The 19,094-nt window shown below is 43.4% G+C and overlaps 1 protein-coding gene across 1 annotated transcript in view; it reads left to right on the forward strand.

Moving 5' to 3' along the window:
- The window catches only part of LOC308082058 (guanine nucleotide-binding protein G(olf) subunit alpha-like), a gene marked incomplete at both ends in the record, with an annotated part of 22,801 nt that extends 5,403 nt beyond the window's left edge, over positions 1-17,398 (forward strand). The window contains 8 exons of the mRNA XM_080423667.1: positions 7,031-7,128; positions 10,703-10,757; positions 11,239-11,312; positions 13,860-13,918; positions 14,012-14,132; positions 14,274-14,404; positions 15,071-15,138; positions 17,252-17,398. Of these exons, the coding sequence (XP_080279793.1) occupies positions 7,031-7,128; positions 10,703-10,757; positions 11,239-11,312; positions 13,860-13,918; positions 14,012-14,132; positions 14,274-14,404; positions 15,071-15,138; positions 17,252-17,398 (753 nt within the window). The remainder of the gene's footprint in view (positions 1-7,030; positions 7,129-10,702; positions 10,758-11,238; positions 11,313-13,859; positions 13,919-14,011; positions 14,133-14,273; positions 14,405-15,070; positions 15,139-17,251) is intronic.
- Positions 17,399-19,094: the final 1,696 nt, after the last annotated feature.

The following is a 19,094-nucleotide window of genomic DNA, read 5'->3' on the forward strand; positions in this document are numbered from 1 at the left end:
TACAGTACTTGAGTAAATGTACTTAGTTGCTTTACACCACTGTTTACTAGGACCAGTTCTAGATGTAATGTACAACAGAAAATGATTCTCACATTCAGCTCACGGTGTGTTGCCTTGAGTTATTTTTACCAACGACATTTGTTCTCTCTCTCTGCTTGTCAAACAGCAGCTGACAGGAGACAGCTATGTGTGTGTGTGTGTGTGTGTGTGTGTGTGTGTGTGTGTGTGTGTGTGTGTGTGTGTGTGTGTGTGCGCGTGTGCATGTGCATGTGCATGTGCGTGTGCATGTGCATGTGTGCGGTGCGGTGTGTGTGTTCATGTGCATGTGTGCGTGCATGTGTGTGTGTTTGTGTTTGTTCTAATGACGATAATGATATGATGTAATTACCTCACCTGGGACTATTTCCAACTGTATACACATCTGTGTGTGTGTGTGTGTGTGTGTGTGTGTGTGTGTGTGTGTGTGTGTGTGTGTGTGTGTGTGTGTGTGTGTGTGTGTGCGCGTGCGTGCGTGCGTGCGTGCGTGCGTGCGTGCGTGCGTGCGTGTCCTCTGAGGTGTCATTAAAATCAGTATGTGTCTCTGAGGACAAAGAGACATGAAACAACAACATCCTCGCTCAGGGAATTGAACCCTCAACCCGGACACTGCTGCTGTCTTACATAAAGTAGACATACTGTACAACCCAGATAGACAGACAGGCAGGTGGTCGTACGGACGGACGGACGGATGGACAGACAGAGAGACAGGGTAGCAGAAATCCCAGTAGACACTATGTTGCGTAGTACAGTGGTTTTCAACCTGTGGGTCCTGACCAAATGATTTTTGGGGGGTCCCCAGATGACAGTAATGTGACAATTTAAGGACTTTTAAGACCTATTTAATACCCCAAAAAATTTAAATAAATTAAATGAAAAATGACCATCACTGCATCAAAAGTAAACAACAAACTAGAGCCAGCTCTCTTTTCCAATGACGCCCTGATTACAGTGTACTACAAGCAAATAATAGATAATAAACAGTTATGGCTGTTTAAAACCCTGCCAATAGGAACACAGAGGGGGCGGGGCTTAAGCAATTTCAGCCTGTCCCTATTGACCGTGTAAGTGCACCTAGGAAGTTTCGTAGGTTTTCGATGCTGGAAACTGGAGTTATGGCTGTTTAAAGCCCAGCCAATAGGAACACAGAGGGGGCGGAGCACCCAGGGCCCCTGGGTGCCACACGTGGTCCCTGGTGTGGCTATTGTGATGGCAGACCTCTGACCAGTGTTGGTGGCAAGTTTGGTGCGGATCGGAGCAACGGTGCGCCTCGCAGGTCTGCATGTTATGTGTGTGTGTGTGTGTGTGTGTGTGTGTGTGTGTGTGTGTGTGTGTGTGTGTGTGTGTGTGTGTGTGTGTGTGTGTGTGTGTGTGTGTGCGTGCGTGCGTGTGTGTGTGCGAGCGCACGTGTGCAGTGCTGGCTCGCACGTGTGCAGTGCTGGCTCGCACGTGTGCAGTGCTGGCTTGTGTGTGTGTGTGAGCCAGCGTGTGTGCATTTCAGTGGCGCATTTGTTGCACGTTTGTGTTGAATTAGTGTAACTGGTTGCTTTGTGTTGCAATCAGCTGCAGCTGTTGAGGCAGCGCTCAAACATACGGACGGACGGACGGACGGACGGACGGACGGACGGATGGACTCACGGTCAAATGTAGGAGTCGTTGGCACCACTCAAAAAAATATGAAATTATCAGATGAGCTTTTGCCTCTGTCTTAGGTAATATTTGACATTTTGGCTTTTTTTAAAAAATATAGTTTGTTGATTACTTTTGATGCAGTAATAGTCTCTTATGGGCATATTTGTTGGATCGGCAGTTCTGGGCAACTGGATATCCAGTATCCACACTACTCGACGACGGGCACAGCACTCCCTCGCGTCCTTGAGCTGCGTGCGTCGAGTTTGAAGTCGGTCGGTCCCATATATGCACATGACCATACTGTATATGGACTTTTTTTGGTCGATAAAGTATAGTTTTGGACCGCGACGGAGGGGCTGGTCGCGTCTCAAATGGACACAAGATGCCTGTGTCTGGGCATTAGTTGCTCTCTGCCGCCATCTAGTGGTACCACAAAAATAAGTGGTACCACATTGGCGCCAGAGGGGTACCACCCCAGGCTCTATCAAGGTACAACGACTGGACATAGCGGACAACCGGATCTCTGTATTTGTCAGTCCTTTTATGCCCATGGAGATCACTGCTGCCATCAGTACATGCCCATATATGGGCATGCCCTCTTTTGTGCCCATATACGGAGCTGACTGATTTGTTTGTGGCTGATGCCATGACGACACATTGAGGTTAGACAACAGACTTCATATTTGGGTGTAGCTGCACTCTTATTGTGGGATAGCTTTAGCAGGTTTTGGTCACTTTGTCCTTAGGCCCCAGCCATAAAAGTCTGTCCCCCTTTCGTCCATACATGGGCATAGACACAGGCTGACACGTCATGTGAAGTCTGGGTCTGGCAGAACCAGGTCTCCTGGTCTTGTTACGGGGCCAGAGCTCAGCTCTGGACCTGTCTTATTATTGTACGTATTCTGTTTCTGCCACTTTTCGCAGTTCTGGCTGAACCGTGCTGTCGCTTTTTACGAAACTCGGCCATATGGTAGATGGTCATGAAAAACTATCAAGAAATAAATCTCACAATCTTTCGTCAAAAGGTGGCGCTATAGCACTCAATTGAAAATGCCAACTTTGAACAGGTACAACTCATGCCCTGTTTGACCTACAGCCATAAAACTTCAATACACACATGCGTCTACTCATGATGAACAACTTTAACCCTCTGACTTTTGACCTCTGACCTTTAGATCTCCCACCATTTTGAATTATATGAAAAACAGTTAAAACCTATCTCCTCCTGGGATTTTTGAGTAATCTGCACGAAACGTTTTACACATGAACTTTGGACCTATGCCGACAAACAAGCAGCAAGATTTTTCCATAAGTGAAAAAATGAAGCTTTAATGAGCCAATGAATATTGCAGTTTTATGACAATTATTCATCTGCCCCTAACACATACATGCAGACTCACATTTCTTTGAAACTTTGCGTTAATGTTGAGGGTCATTCCAAATATTACTGAAACCAATCTTACTCCAATTGGTCAAAGGGGGGCGCTATAGCGATTTTTGTGCAAACTTTAAACAGGCAAAAGTCATGCCTCGTTTGGCCGACAGCCATTAAACCTGCTTACACATGTGCCTTGACTCATGAGGAACACATGTATCACGTTGACCAGTAAGCTCCGCCCTTAGATTGTCCGCAAATTTGAGCAGTTTGAAAAACACTTAAACCCAGGATTTTTCAGCTATTTGCGTGAAACTGTATCATCTGTGTGATCTCCTTTTTCACAAGTTCTTGTCTGTTGGTCCAATGGCTTCTCCCTTAAACGTGTGCCTCACAACCTGAAGGTTGCCAGTTCAAGCCTCACTTGATGCAGACTTCATTAAAGTTGCATTGCACACAACATGATTGTGTCAATTAATACATGTGCAATTGTTAAACATAACCTGAAATACTTATTTGAGAGGGTATGTTTTTGCAATGTATGACATACTTCATTCTGAAAATAGCCGATCTACAATCTCAAAACTTTTCAGATAGCAACGTGTTTCTGAGCTTGTAGATCGGCTGCTTTCACTGGTTCAGTTTTATCTTCAACAGACAACCTCAGCCTGGTCAAAGCTATAGCACTATAGGTAGTGTTGCAGCCTGTCAATCCGAAGGTTGAGGGTTCGATTCCTGTTAATGGCAATAGGTTGAGATGTCCAATCAATCCATTCTGCTTCCATCTCTCTCTCTCTTCAATCTATTATGTTTCCATGTCTCTCTCTCTCAATTAATGCATGTGCAACTGTTAAAGGTAACATGAAATGCTTCTTGGAGAGAGTATGTTTTTGCAATGTATGACAAACTTCATTGTGAAAATAGCCGATCTACAATCTCACAACTTTTCAGATAGCAACGTTTTGTGAGCTTGTAGATCGCTTTCACTAGTTTTCGTTCCGAGTAGACACAAAAATGCCTTTATTGGTAAATGGTTTGTGAACCAGTGATCTAGAGTAGTTCGGGACACAGAGGCTTGGTTCATAATGGACGGAAATACTTATAAATATCAACAGACACTACCAGTAATTGTGTCAATTAATACATATGCAATTGATAAAGATAACCTGAAATGCTTATTTGAGAGGGTATGAAGTATGTATGACATACTTCATTCTGAAAATAGCCGATCTACAATCTCAAAACCTTTCAGATAGCAATGTTCTTTCTGAGCTTGTAGATCGGCTGCTTTCACAGGTTCACTTTTATCTTCAACAGACAACCTCAGCCTGGACAAAGCTATAGCAATATAGGTAGTGTTGCAGCCTGTCAATTCGAAGGTTGATGGTTCGATTCCTGTTAATGGCAATAGGTTGAGATGTCCAATCAATCCATTCTGCTTCCATCTCTCTCTCTCTTCAATCTATTATGTTTCCGTGTCTCTCTCTCTCTCTCTCTTCAATCTATTCCGTTTCCATGTCTCTCTCGCTCTCTCTCTCTCTTCAATCTATTCCGTTTCCATCTCTCTCTCTCTCTCTCTCTCTCTCTCTCTCTCTCTCTCTCTCTCTCTCTCTCTCTCTCTCTCTCTCTCTCTCTCTCTCTCTCTCTCTCTCATTCACCAGGTCAGGTCTGTTGTTCCAATGGCTTCTCGCTTAAGTGTGTGCCTTAAAACCTCAAGGTTGCCAGTTCAAGCCTGACTTGATGCAACGTGTTTCTGAGCTTGTAGATCGACTGCTTTCACTGGTTCACTTTTATCTTCAACAGACAACCTTAGCCTGGACAAAGCTATAGCACTATAGGTAGTGTTGCAGCCTGTCAATCCGAAGGTTGAGGGTTCGATTCCTGTTAATGGCAATAGGTTGAGATGTCCAATCAATCCATTCTGCTTCCATCTCTCTCTCTCTCTTCAATCTATTATGTTTCCATGTCTCTCTCTCTCTCTTCAATCTATTCTGTTTCCATGTCTCTCTCTCTCTCTCTCTCTCTCTCTCTCTCTCTCTCTCTCTCTCTCTCTTCAATCTATTCCGTTTCCATGCCTCCCTCTTCAATCTATTCCGTTTCCATGTCTCTCTCTCTCTCTCTCTTTTGAGTGGCGGCCATAGCTGAGTGGTTAGTGAGCCAGCCTAGGGAGCCAGAGGCCCTAGTTGCCCCAGGTACGATTCCAGGCCAGGCCAGCAAATGAAATTTGTCCCTGAGCAAGACTCTTAACCCCTAATTGCTCACAGGCCCTCATTGGAAACAAGACCGCAAGGACTTTCATGAACAGACCTGTTAAAGGAATTATCCTTATCTATTCCGTTTCCATGTCTCTCTCCGATCTACAATCTCACAACTTTTCAGATAGCAACGTGTTTCTGAGCTTGTAGGTCGGCTGCTTTCACTGGTTCACTTTTATCTTCAACAGACAACCTCAATCTGTACAAAGCTATAGCACTATAGGTAGTGTTGCAGCCTGTTAATCCAAAGGTTGAGGGTTCGATTCCTGTTAATGGCAATAGGTTGAGATGTCCATTCAATCCGTTCTGCTTCCATCTCTCTCTCTCTTCAGTCTATTATGTTTCCATGTCTCTCTCTCTCTCTTCAATCTATTCCGTTTCCATGTCTCTCTCGCTCTCTCTCTCTTCAATCTATTCCGTTTCCATGTCTCTCTCTCTCTCTTCAATCTATTCCTTTTCCAAGTCTCTCTCTCTCTTTCTCTTCAATCTATTCAGTTTCTCTCTCTCTCTCTCTTTCTCTTCAATCTATTCCGTTTCTCTCTCTCTCTCTTTCTCTTCAATCTATTCCGTTTCTCTCTCTCTCTCTCTTCAATCTATTCCGATTCTCTCTCTCTCTCTCTCTCTCTTTCTCTTCAATCTATTCCGTTTCTCTCTCTCTCTCTCTTTCTCTTCAATCTATTCCGTTTCTCTCTCTCTCTCTCTTTCTCTCTCTCCCTCCCTCTCCCTCTCCCTCTCTCTCTCTCTCTCTCTCTCTCTCTCTCTATTCCCTGGCCCCGCTTATCGCTGCTTGCAGCTATATTTATTATTATTATTGTCTCCGCCAGGCCGAAGGCATGGTGGAGAGTATGTTTTACCATCTGTCCGTCCGTGTGTGTGTGTGTCCGTCTCAGCCAAGCTAACATTGGTCAAGCTTCACGTGACATCACAATATGTAATATAAATAGGTAAGACAGGATTAATCAGGAACAGTACTCGCCTGGCGGAGACCTGTGCTCCGAGGAGCACATTTTCTAGTTATTATTATTATTCCCCACGTTTCTTGGGTCATTTCAATGGAGAAGTGCCATTTAGTGACGTCATAATGCATAATGCCATTCTAATGAATGGTAATGCCATTCTAGTGACATCATAATACTAATGTCATTGTATTATGACCCTACTATAACACTACTAACACTATCAATACTCAATACCAGCAACATTCTTAGCGATCCCACACTGTTTCTTCAGGAACAGTTCTTTCTAGTATTATTATTGTTATCAGTCAGAGTGATGTCGGAGGTCCGCCCGGCAGCCAGCCAGCCCACCCTCCCATTAGCCAGTTTTAATATAGGATAAGATATGTAGTGGGGGTCCCTGCTTCATCTCTCTCTCTCAGCTAAGGGGTCCTTGGCCTGAAAAAACATTGGAGACCCCTGATCTACAGCAATGATTACAATCACAGTAGGCTATAGAACTACTTAACATTAAAAGTGTACAAATGGAACCAAATGGATACAGAAAAGTAACAAACGGAGGAAATAACACAAGGTTTTACCGTACAGTTAGTTATCACTGTCCTTCACAAATGCATTAACAATAGTTGCCCAGGTGATGGCACTGTTGGCTAATTAATTCACTGTGGTTCTGGGTTCGGTGTGTGTGTGTGTGTGTGTGTATGTGTGTGCGTGCGTGCATGCGTGCGTGCGTGCGTGCGTGTGTGCGTGCGTGCGTGCGTGTATGTGTGTCTCAGGAGTTCTTTGAGCATGCTCAGTGTCTGTGGGAGGATGAAGGAGTCAAGTCTTGTTACGAACGCAGCAACGAGTATCAACTCATAGACTGTGCAAAATAGTAAGAACACACGCACGCACGCACGCACGCAAGCACGCACAGTCCTTCCACAATCTGAAGTATTATGCTTTGTTATCAATATCTTAGCAGTCCCATATAATGATAGATATTCATATACTTGACAATATTGAAACATGCACGTTCTCATCGTGATGAGATTACAGTGATTTTACAACAACTAAAAAGCGTTGTTCAGCACCTATGCACAGCCCCTTACGCAATATTAAAATTTCTAGAGCAGTGGTTCTCAGGGTGGGGTCCGGGGACTCCCAGGGAGTCCCCAGCCTAATGATTGCAAACGCGGAAGCCTCCGCCCAAGTGCAGCTTACTATCAAACCCTGCTCGGCTTGTGTCTCTGTTAGTCCGGTTGCTTAAAGGAGTAGTTCACCCAAAAAATGACTTATTTTCTATCAATTGCACACCCCATGAAGCCTTGAATCCATGGATTTATTTTTGTTTTTGTGGCATTCCTAAGCCAATAATTTGATTCCCGTCTCCTACCGGCTAATGTATCCGGTAGGAGACACAAAGTAGATTATTTGTGTCTCCTACCGGATACACACCCGGTCATCAAATTATTGGCTTAGGAATGCCACAAAAACAAAAATAAATCCATGAATTCAAGGCTTCATGAGGTGTGCAATTGATATAAAATATGTCATTTTTTGGGTGAACTCCTCCTTTAAGACCAGATTTTTGAAAAATGTGGACACGGCTGACAAAAGCGCCATTTTTGTTCTCCATCACCATAAGTTTCATTTTGGAAGGGGAGCCACGTCATCAAGATGGCAGAAGGTGGCCATCTTGGCCATCTCAGCTTCCAAGCCACTTAGAAAGTCAATCTGGGTGTCAAAAGATATGTTTTTGGGGTCAAGGAATTCATTAAAGCTATTGAGAATATCAACAAGTGACTATATCTGCCAAGATGTGAACATTTGGTTCATTCTGGCAATATATCTACACAACTTTGTATGCCTCGGCTAGATTATGCACAACATATTGGTATGATTTGTAATTAGCTTGACATATCTGACTCTTTGTTATTTCCTATTTATTTTCAAAAGAAAGGAAGCAAGTGTTGAACCGCCTTCAATTGTTGCCTTCACTTGGTTTGCTCCAGCAGTCTGCATGTAACTACTGCAGAACTTTGACAGAGTAGCATACATGGAAACTGTGATAAGAAAGGCTGCAGCAGAATAGTTATCTGAAGGGTTCTGGAGGTGCAGTGGAGCTCACCAAGAATCCCTCAGCAAGTGGATGATCGAAGGGCCCAAACAAGCACAACTCCTAATACAGTTTGAGCAGGAGTATAGCAAAAGGTTATAAACAACAACACCATGAAGAAGTAATGTTTACACAAAAGACATTCAAAGAATAAGCACTAGTGTTGGTACACACCATCAGTTGGATGGGCAATCTGTTCCGAGATGATACCCACAAGCATGAAATGTGATTGACGAGTCAGTAGTTAACAAAGTCTGCACTGTGGAATCAGTGGGCAGAGATCTGTACAACAAGTACCTTAAGACAGTGATCAGGGACCGCATCACTCCATTCATGAGCCCATCAAATAGAACTCACTCACTATCTTCAGATGCCCAACACCCAAGACCAAGCAGACAGGGCAGATCTCAATGTTGAAGGATGATGTGGTGGCACTCTTCTCCGGATTATATATAGCCATGCAACACAGAGAGGGGGGCATGAGCACCTTCTTTAATCATGAAAACCATCCATGCCCTCCCTCTCTGTCTGACAGAGGGAAACTACGGCTGGGAAATAAATCAAAAGCTCTTCACTTTTTTCTTGGGGAAGATTGCATTAACTGCCTGGCCAGAGGGCCAAAGACAAGTCCACAGCACTTCCCATCTTCCACTGTTACATAGGCTGTGACACAACATTAGCATTCTGCGGGAAAGGGAAGAAGTCAGCATGGGTGGCGTGGAAGTCCTACCCTGAGGTCACCCAGGCCTTCAACTACATGGCAGAAAATCCATACACTTCAGTGCCCAACACTTTCAGCTTCTTGAGCGTTTCACAGTCATCATGCATGATAAGACAAGTGAAATCTGTCAATGAAGCACGGCGAGAGTTGTTCTGCCAGAAGAACAAAACGATGGAACACATTCCACCAACGCAAGATTCACTGTTGCAACACGTGAAGCAAGTTGCCTACCAGTCTGGGATCTGGGCCACGTCTGAACTGGCCCAGCAGCCGACACCCAGTCCAGAAGGATGGGGATGGACATTGGATGACAACAACCAGGTCTGGCTTCCTGTGTGGAGCAATCTACCGATGGCGTCAAAAGCCTGCAATGAACTGGTCAAGTGCGGTTGTAAACGTGGTTGTGGTGCAAGGTGCTCATGCAAGAAGGCACACTGGAATTGCACAGATCTTTGCAGTTGTCAATGTGACAGATAATTTGAATGTCAATCCACTTCATGCTTCATTTTCTATGTGTCTGACTGCTAACCGAGTTGAAAATTATGTAAATATGTTGCTAGAATGACCATATTTATTTGATCTTGGCACAAATAAACATCTAGTGGTATTCTCAATAGCTTTATTGCATTCCTTGACCCAGATAATGTATATTTTGACACCAAGATTGACCTTCTAAGTGGCTTTGAAGCCGAGATATTGGCACTTATAGATATGACATGGTGGACATCTTTGAAATCCAAGATGGCCGCCTTCTGCCATCTTGATGACGTGGCTCCCCTTCCAAAATGAAACTTATGGTGATGGAGAGCATGTAGAAAAAAATTGGCGCTTTTGTCAGCCGTGTCCACATTTTTTTGTTAACAGCCCTGACTATGTCCGTGTGTGTCTCTGTGGTGCACTGCCTGTGTGCAGCCGCGCCCCCATTTCACTCACGCTCTCATTGGCTCGCGCCCCCATGTGACTCGAAACTCCGTGCTGAAATATAGCAGCTGCACTGCCTGTGTGCAGCCGCCAGAGTGCGCCAGAGTGCACTACTACAGTGTGCCTGAAATATAGCAGCTACAGTACAGTCAAGCTGCGTTCGCTTCCAGCGTTCGCGCGTCTTACTTGTTGATAGTTGGGAACCAATGGGACGCATATAGGTCTGTAACTCTGAGAGCGTACACATGGAACGGGTCCATTTGGTTCCATGTGTACGCTCTCAGAGTCAAATTAACACTGATGATACTACAGTGTAGAGATCAAAATGGTGTCAAATGGGGGTCCGTATCCTAATGCACATCAAACTGGGGGGTTCTTCAAATTAAAATGGTTGAGAATCACTGCTATAGCTGTAAAAATCTGTTAAAATATGGAGGTTTCTGTGCCTGATAGCAACAATGTTATAGATTAGATTAGATTCCGATAGTATAGGTTGGGGTCTTTAACAGAACAGGGTGAAATATACACACAAACACAAACATGGTTACATGAAATAACCAATGAAAGGATTCTATCTCTCTCTCTCTCTCTCTGTGTGTGTGTGTGTGTGTGTGTGTGTGTGTGTGTGTGTGTGTGTGTGTGTGTGTGTGTGTGTGTGTGTGTGTGTGTGCGCGCGCATGCGTGCGTGCGCATACTTGTGCGCTTCAGTTTCCTAGACAGGTTGGATCCGGTACGGAGGAGTGACTACTCCCCCACTGACCAGGTAATGAACTAGCTCTTCGATCTCATCTTGTTCATTTAGTATTATGATATTAACTCAAAGACTGAGAAGTGTGTGTTTGTGTGTGTGTGTGTGTGTGTGTGTGTGTGTGTGTGTGTGTGTGTGTGTGTGTGTGTGTGTGTGTGTGTGTGTGTGTTTGTGTGTGTGTGTGTGTGTGTGTGTGTGTGTGTGTGTGTGTGTTGTGTGTGTGTGTGTGTGTGTGTGTGTGTGTGTGTGTGTGTGTGTGTGTGTGTGTGTGTGTGTGTGTGTGTGTGTGTGTGTGTGTGTGTGTGTGTGTGATCCATACTGTTTTCTCGATAATAATCAACAATAGGGATCTATTGCACATGTTATGAATAGTTGTACTAGTTATAGTTATAGTTCATATCTGCCCTGTATGACACTATAATAATAATAAGGGTAATAATAATAATAATAATAATAATAATAATAATAATAATAATAATAATATTTTTCTCTACAGGACTTGCTGCGTTGCAGAGTTTTGACTTCGGGGATCTTTGCGACTCGTTTTCAGGTCGATAACGTCATCTTCCAGTAAGTTTCACCTCCTGGACCAAAATAGACCAATGATTTGTTTACAAACATTGAGACAAACATAATCATAATTCCCAACAGATCCCCAAAGCTGTTGTCTTGGCGCGATGCAGTGCGACACGTTTCTGAAAAGTAACAGTTTTGGACATATGAGGGTTTCCACCTGACAGGGAGGATATACACCGATGTACAAGATCACAACGAGTCACAATACATGTATGCTAAAATGTATGTTTTAGGGCATATTTGAACTGCCCACACATAGCAACTTTATTCATTGATATGACGTCAACGTTTACAAAAAAGGTACAAATGCCCATCCCTAATACAAGAATCTATACATACTGGCCCTCATTTATCAACGCGGTGCAGCCCAAATAATGGGCGTAGGGCGAGATCACCGCAACCTTTTGGCATTTATCAATATATCCTGACGTGGGCTTCATCCTACCATACGCTGAGATCTCACGTCTGGTCGAGACCAGTTGTTGACGTTGGCTGCGCCCGTTTATTCCATTCTAGACCTGCGGAGCAGCATTGTCTGACTGTCTGACAGGCATCTGGACACATAATCCACTCCTAAATGTATATCTACACACTAATAATTAATCCCTGTGAAAATATAACATTTTATAAAGTCATTTAAACAAACTGCTTTAACAGTCATTCAGTTGCATTGGCTATTTAAATAGCAGATCTGCAAGCTCAAAGTCGCATCGCGACGCGTTGTGAGCTTGTAGATCTGCTATTTTCAAAATATACGAGCGCTTTTGCGTCGGGACTCGGGAGTCCCGCGGTCGGGACTGCCGACGATCTTTTCATGGACAGTGAGGTGTACAAACTTACAGTAGCTTGTCCTATGTTATGGAGTTATGTCTGTTTTGAAATCTACAACCTGGCTGGGTTAAGGATATAAACCCGACGCTCCAATCTCTTATTAACGGGACGGACCGAAACTGCCGTCTCACGGGGAATATCCTACATGACTGCTTGTGCACTGCTCGGTATGGGTTAAATAAATAAATATACAAACGTATTCCATTCATGGCGATGTGATTGGTATCATAATATGTCATTCATGTAGGCTACAAGCCTACGTGACAAAGATTGTACCGCTACGGTAGGGATTACAATACATGAAAAACACAGCTGGGCGGGCGTGTGTGTGTGTGTGTGTGTGTGTGTGTGTGTGTGTGTGTGAGAGAGAGAGAGAGAGAGAGAGAGAGAGACAGGGGGGCGTGTGCGTGTGCGTGTGAGGCGAGGCAGGCGGGGGAAACTCTTTCTCATTGGCTTTTGATGTCTTTGGTCGTATTCTGGTCCTTCTTCATGTCGTAAAATCGGGGCGTCTTGAGAATATTTAAGGGCGTGTTATTTAAATGACGCTAGGTTCCAGCCGTGACATTTATCAAGCCTGGGACCAAATGTAGGTTCGGATCAGCTGTGTAGGATTCGTTGATAAATGTGACTTCGACGTTGGTGTACGGCCGAATATATGGAAAAATATAAGCCGGTTTATAAGCTGCGTTGATAAATGAGGGCAACTGACTGTAAATCAATGATAACTAGAAAAAGTGCTCCTCTCAGCACAGGTCTCCGCCAGGTCAGGTAGGTTAGTGTGGGCCAGCAATGTTCGTAAATCTGAAGGAGTAATATCCCAAAATGTGTTTTCAATAAGTCGGCCTCCTGGTGGCGCTATAAAAGGCAGACGTGAAAAATGCAGGTCAAAGGTTCTTCCTTGGCCTCTAGGGAGTGCGCATACACAGTTTTACACAGATTGTTGCAGTTATAAGTAAAGACACGAATCGGCCTGTTATAGCGCCACCATAAGGCTGATTTTATATTTTTCAAGTGGCATTTCTTCATCGGCCTAGTGAGAATGTCCGTGCAAAATTTCACGGAAATCCTCATTATTTGAGGCGTTGTGTGCAAAACAGAGCTCTCGTGCAAACTTTGGAAGCTATTCATAGCCAACCAGGATGGAATATGAAAAGTCTGAAGGACCCGTTTCGTTTAATGACTATAGAGATACTGTGTATCGATTTGCGTGACGTTTGGATAAAATTTGTAGGAGTACCATCAAAAAATGTGTTTTGCAAAAAGCGGCCTCCTGGTGGCGCTATAACAGGCCCATGTGAAAAACTTTGGGCAGAATTTCTGAATTGGCAGGGAGTGTGTGTGGACAGTTTCGCTGCGATCAAGCAAACGGTGCCGGAGATTAGCTGATCACAGACGGACGGACACACACACGGACACACACACGGGCGGACAGGGTGCAAAACATACTTCGGCCTGCCTGGCGGAGACAATAATCTATACATAGGCCTACTGGCGTTGTCTGATAAGGGATCTATTGGATCTGCTTTGAACAGCGCCTTCGGTGGATTGGATGATTGAGTCTACACACCTGCTTGTGTTGTACTTCATTCTAACTCTGTCTGTCTGTCTGTCTGTCTGTCTGTCTGTCTGTCTGTCTGTCTGTCTGTCTGTCTGTCTGTCTGTCTGTCTGTCTGTCTGTCTGTCTTTCTGTCATGTCTTTCTGTCTGTCAGTATGTTTGATGTAGGAGGTCAAAGAGGTGAGAGAAGGAAATGGATTCAATGCTTCAATGGTGAGAAATTACTGAACCATGTTTTAAACAGTGTCTCGAGAATGAGATTGAACAGCTATAATAATACTAATAATAATAATAACAATGTTTCAGATGTTACAGCTATCATCTTCGTAGCGGCTAGCAGCAGCTACAACATGGTGATTAGAGAGGACAACTCAACCAATCGCATTCGAGAATCTCTGGATCTCTTCAAATCCATTTGGACTAACCGGTAAACTCATCGTTAGTTAAATTAAACTAATTAATTAACCATTAAACTCATAAAAATGTATTAATGAAAGGTAGCGTAAGTGATATTGTGTGTCTGTGTGTGTGTGTGTGCGTGTGTGTGTGTGTCGGTGGTCTGTTGCAGTTTCCTGAAGACCATCTCAGTGATTCTGTTCCTGAACAAACAGGATGTTTTGGCAGACAAGATTTTAGCAGGGAAATCCAAGCTGGAGGATTACTTCCCAGAGTACACGCAGTACATAGTAGCAGAAGATGGTAAATATACTGGAGTAAATACACAGTACACAGTACCAGGCAGATATGTCTGTCTGTCTGTCTGTCTGTCTGTCTGTCTGTCTGTCTGTCTGTCTGTCTGTCTGTCTGTCTGTCTGTCTGTCTGTCTGTCTGTCTGTCTGTCTGCCTGTCTGCCTGTCTGCCTGTCTGCCAGTCTGTCTGTCTGTCTGTCTGTCTGTCGCGGGCTCTCAAACTTGGTGGGTGTGTCTCTGATGAGCCGGGGGGGGGGGGGGGGGGGGTGCACCACCTATGTAGACACACTATGGTGTAACAGTGGAGCCAATAGGAGGTGCACCACCTACGTAGACACACTTCGGTGTAACAGCGGAGCCAGTGGGAGGTGCACCACGTACGTAGACACACTGCGGTGTAACAGTGGAGCCAGTGGTGCACCACTTATGTCACACTGAAGCATAACAGTGGATCTAGCAACACTTCAGAGCTCAAGACCCTGATGCTAGACAGAAGGGTGTGGAGGGCAACAATTCAGGAGTCCAGAGCTGGTGTTGGATAGTCTGCACTCTCTCATCGTATAGCTTGCATACTGTGTGTATTTTTTTGTGTGTGTACACATACGTATTGTGCACATTGTGTATGTGTATGTACTAATAATATGTATGTACTGTGTGTATTTTTGTGTGTACACAGCGGTACCAGATGCAGATGAAGTTCCCAGCGTAACGAGGGCCAAGTTCTTCATCAGGGATCAGTTTCTGGTGAGACCACACACGCACGCACGCACGCACGCACGCACGCACGCACGCACACACAGTATTAACAGAATTAGAATCAACTTTATTACATCACAGTCTACAGGTCCACAGTCTACAGGTGTAAAAAAAAAAGGGGATCAATCTGAACAAAGGTACATTATAATTTACTCTGTTTAACAGAGGCTGTTATTCACTATTTACTATATAAGCATTTATAATAATAATAATAATAATAAACTTTATTTGTATAGCACCTTTCATGACATGAAATGCAGCTCAAAGTGCTTTACATAGCAAGAATACAATTACAGTTAGAACCAATTTAACAATAAAGCAAACAAAAATAAAATAAAATAAAATAAAAGCAAAGGCAAAAGCAAAGGCATAGAACAACATTAAAATAGGGAATACAGTGAGGAATTAAAAATCAACCAAAGAATCAGCTAAAAGCAAGAGTGAAGTAATAGGTCTTGAGCTGTGCTTTAAAGCTATCGACAGAGGCTGCCTGTCTTAAGTGTAATGGGAGTTTATTCCACACTGTCGGTCCGTTAAAGCAGAATGCTGCTTCACCGTATTTTTTATATGTCATTGTAGGCACCTCGAGCAGGTCAGCACTTGAAGACCTGAGGGCCCGGTTTGGAACATATCTCTCTAGGCAGTCAGAGAGGTAGGAGGGTGCCAGACCATTTAGAGCTTTATAAACTAATAAAATAATTTTAAAATCAATCCTAAAAACAACCGGGAGCCAGTGTAGTGAAGCTAGAACTGGAGTGATATGTTCTCTCATCCTGGTTTTAGTTAAAATTCTGGCTGCCGCATTTTGAACAAGTTGTAATCTGTCAGTTGTTTTCTTTGGCAGGCCAGAGTAGAGTGCGTTGCAGTAATCAAGCCGAGAGAAAACAAAAGCGTGGATCAGCGTTTTTGCATCGTCTAACGACAGATAGTCTCTAATTCGCGCAATATTTCTAAGATGAAAGAAAGCAATCTTGGTGACATGATTAATGTGTGTATTCAATTCAGAATCGATAATCACCCCCAGGTTCTTTACTGTGGTGTTACTTTCTACAGCCAGAAAGGCTCGTTTATGTACATGTGAGAGTTGTCAATGTAACTCATTTAATGTAAATCGGAAACCAGGAACTCTCGGTTCCATGACGCTTGTGGCAGACGAGCGTCATGTGAACCATGGCTAGCACTTACCACAGTACAAACTGCTGTGATTGGTGCAGCACCTAATAGCCATGCCTTTTTCTTGTTCCACATCATGGACGCTGGCTCGTTTTTTTTATCCAAAGCGCAATGTGTGAGATCAGAATAAGCTGAGTAAACATGAACTCTAGTCAATAAACAAATAGGTAATTAGTCACACAAGGGCGGGTTCGGAGAAAGCAATGTAGTGCCTCAAAGAAACTATAGGACACCAGGTACACAATGAAACTAGCATTAGTCTAAACAACATGCTACCTAAATAACATTCTGTACATTTGAAAATATTGGACACCAGGTAAACAATGAACCTATAGGCTCTATTTAAACAACATCTAAACATCTAAATCACATTCACAGTGCTAAGGAGTAAGATTGAGTCTGAGCGCTAGGGAGTGAGGTGGAGTCTGAAGAGGTGACCACAGCAGAAAGTTGGGAGTGAGTCTGCAGTTCTGACTGCAATGGGGAGTTTATTCCACTGTTAAAGAGCCAGGATCAAGAAGAGTCTAGGACATGTGGAGTGTTGTCACGGGTGTTTTAGGGAAGGGAGAAGAGTCTAGGACGTGTGGAGCGTTGTCCAGGGTGTTTTAGGGAAGGGAGAAGAGTCTAGGACGTGTGGAGTGTTGTCCAGGGTGTTTTAGAGAAGGCAGTAGAGTCTAGGACGTGTGGAGCCATTTTTTGAAATATTTGAAAGAAATATTGAAAATGTTGAATATCTTGATGATTTTTTTGACTCAAATCTTCTCTTCTGGGGGTCCCTGGCACAAAATATTTTCAGATGTGGGGTCCGCATCTATATATATATAGTATAAATCAATTTGGAGGTCCTTGGCACGAAAAAGTTTGAGAACTACTGCAGTACATGCAGTAAACATCATTGTTAATGAGTATTTTCATGTGTATTTTCCAGAGGATCAGTACTGCCAGCGGATACAGCAAACATCATTGTTATCCTCACTTCACCTGCGCTGTGGACACCGAGAACATCCGGCGCGTTTTCAACGACTGTCGCAATATCATCCAACGCATTTATTTACAACAAACCGGGATGCTCTGATTGGTCCAAAGCATGCACTTACCATAGCCCTGAAACATGACTGTCATACCATGACAGTTATGGAGCCCAGAGTTCCTGGTTTTCGATTTTTTGACATTGCCAACTTTCACATGTACATAAACGTTCAGGTTTCAAATATAAAGTGCTTACCCAAGTGCCACGGATGTTACAAGGCGATCCGTACCGCGATAAGTACCCGTATCTCCCGTATTGTTCAATAAAAAGTATTTTAATCCCCCGGCTTTTTTTGGTAATGTATCAGAGTGCAATACACCTCCCAACCATTAGTGTCACATAGTTGAAAGCAACGGAGAAGATTTGGAGAAAATGGCCGGCGATCGGATTAAAATGCTTTTTATTGAACAATATGGGATAAGGGGTGCAATGCTCACTGGACGGCCTTGCACGCCGTGCCGGAACGTATTTGACCAGAAGCACACGCAGGCACACGCATAGATTTAAAACCTACTTTAAATTCGCACCTCAACAAAGTTTTCAAAGGCTCCCGACTCACACCTAGCGAATTAACATAGAAATAAGCCTAGATGCATATCAATTGCGCGTGTCGTGCGCGTCACGTCATTGAAATAGGGTGCAAGAACATACCAAATGAGCATTGCATGCCTGGATATACGGGTACTTATCGCGGGTCGGATCCACTTGTAACATCCGTGGCTCGTGGGTAATCACTTTATATTGAAATCTGAACGTTTATGTACATGTGAGAGTTGTCAATGTAACTCATTTAATGTAAATCGGAAACCAGGAACTCTCGGTTCCATGACGCTTGTGGCAGACGAGCGTCATGTGAACCATGGCTAGCACTTACCATAGTACAAACTGCTGTGATTGGTGCAGCACCTAATAGCCATGCCTTTTTCTTGTTCCACATCATGGACGCTGGCTCGTTTTTTTTATCCAAAGCGCTTTTACATAGATTGTGCATTACATTCACCCATTCACACACACACATTCATACACCGATGGCGGAGGAAACCATGCAAGGCACCAACCTGCTCATCGGGAGCAATAGGGATTCAGTGTCTTAATCAAGGACACATCGACACTAACTCTGATCTCTGTGCCTTTTTGCACATACTCATTGATTTGGTAATCAATTGATATGGGGTTTCAATGAATGTAATGCACCCACAAAACAAAACATGACAATGTGGTTGTCATTATTATTATTATTATTATTATTATTATTATTATTATTATTATTATTATTATTATTATTATCATTATTATTATCAGTAGTCGTAGTATTAGTCACATCATGAGTTGAGTAATGTGCATTGAGTGGGTCTAAACTAATAGAATAATAAAATATGTGCAAAATGATCTGATATGGTTCTTTATTATATATAGTATACATATAAAATTATATGTTTGTGTTATATCATATTGTTGCTGTCTCCATACTCTACATTTTTGTGTTTTTTCATAAATTAAAGCCCTACTTGATCACACAACAGCGTCACACAAAAGCATCACAAATAGCAGATCTACAAGCTCGAAGTGCGTTGCGAAACGGCGTGTTTCAGATTGCAGATTTGCTACTTTTAAATTTGAATCCTGAAATGTAACCGTTTTGGTCATAATGAGGTTACGACCCGACAGAAACGATGTACACTATTACATTATATGGTTGTGTTATAACTTATTGGCACATGTCCTTACATAAAAGTGAGCT

Source organism: Gymnoscopelus braueri, assembly GCF_963280865.1.
Source record: "Gymnoscopelus braueri genome assembly, chromosome: 3".
Taxonomy (NCBI): domain Eukaryota; kingdom Metazoa; phylum Chordata; class Actinopteri; order Myctophiformes; family Myctophidae; genus Gymnoscopelus; species Gymnoscopelus braueri.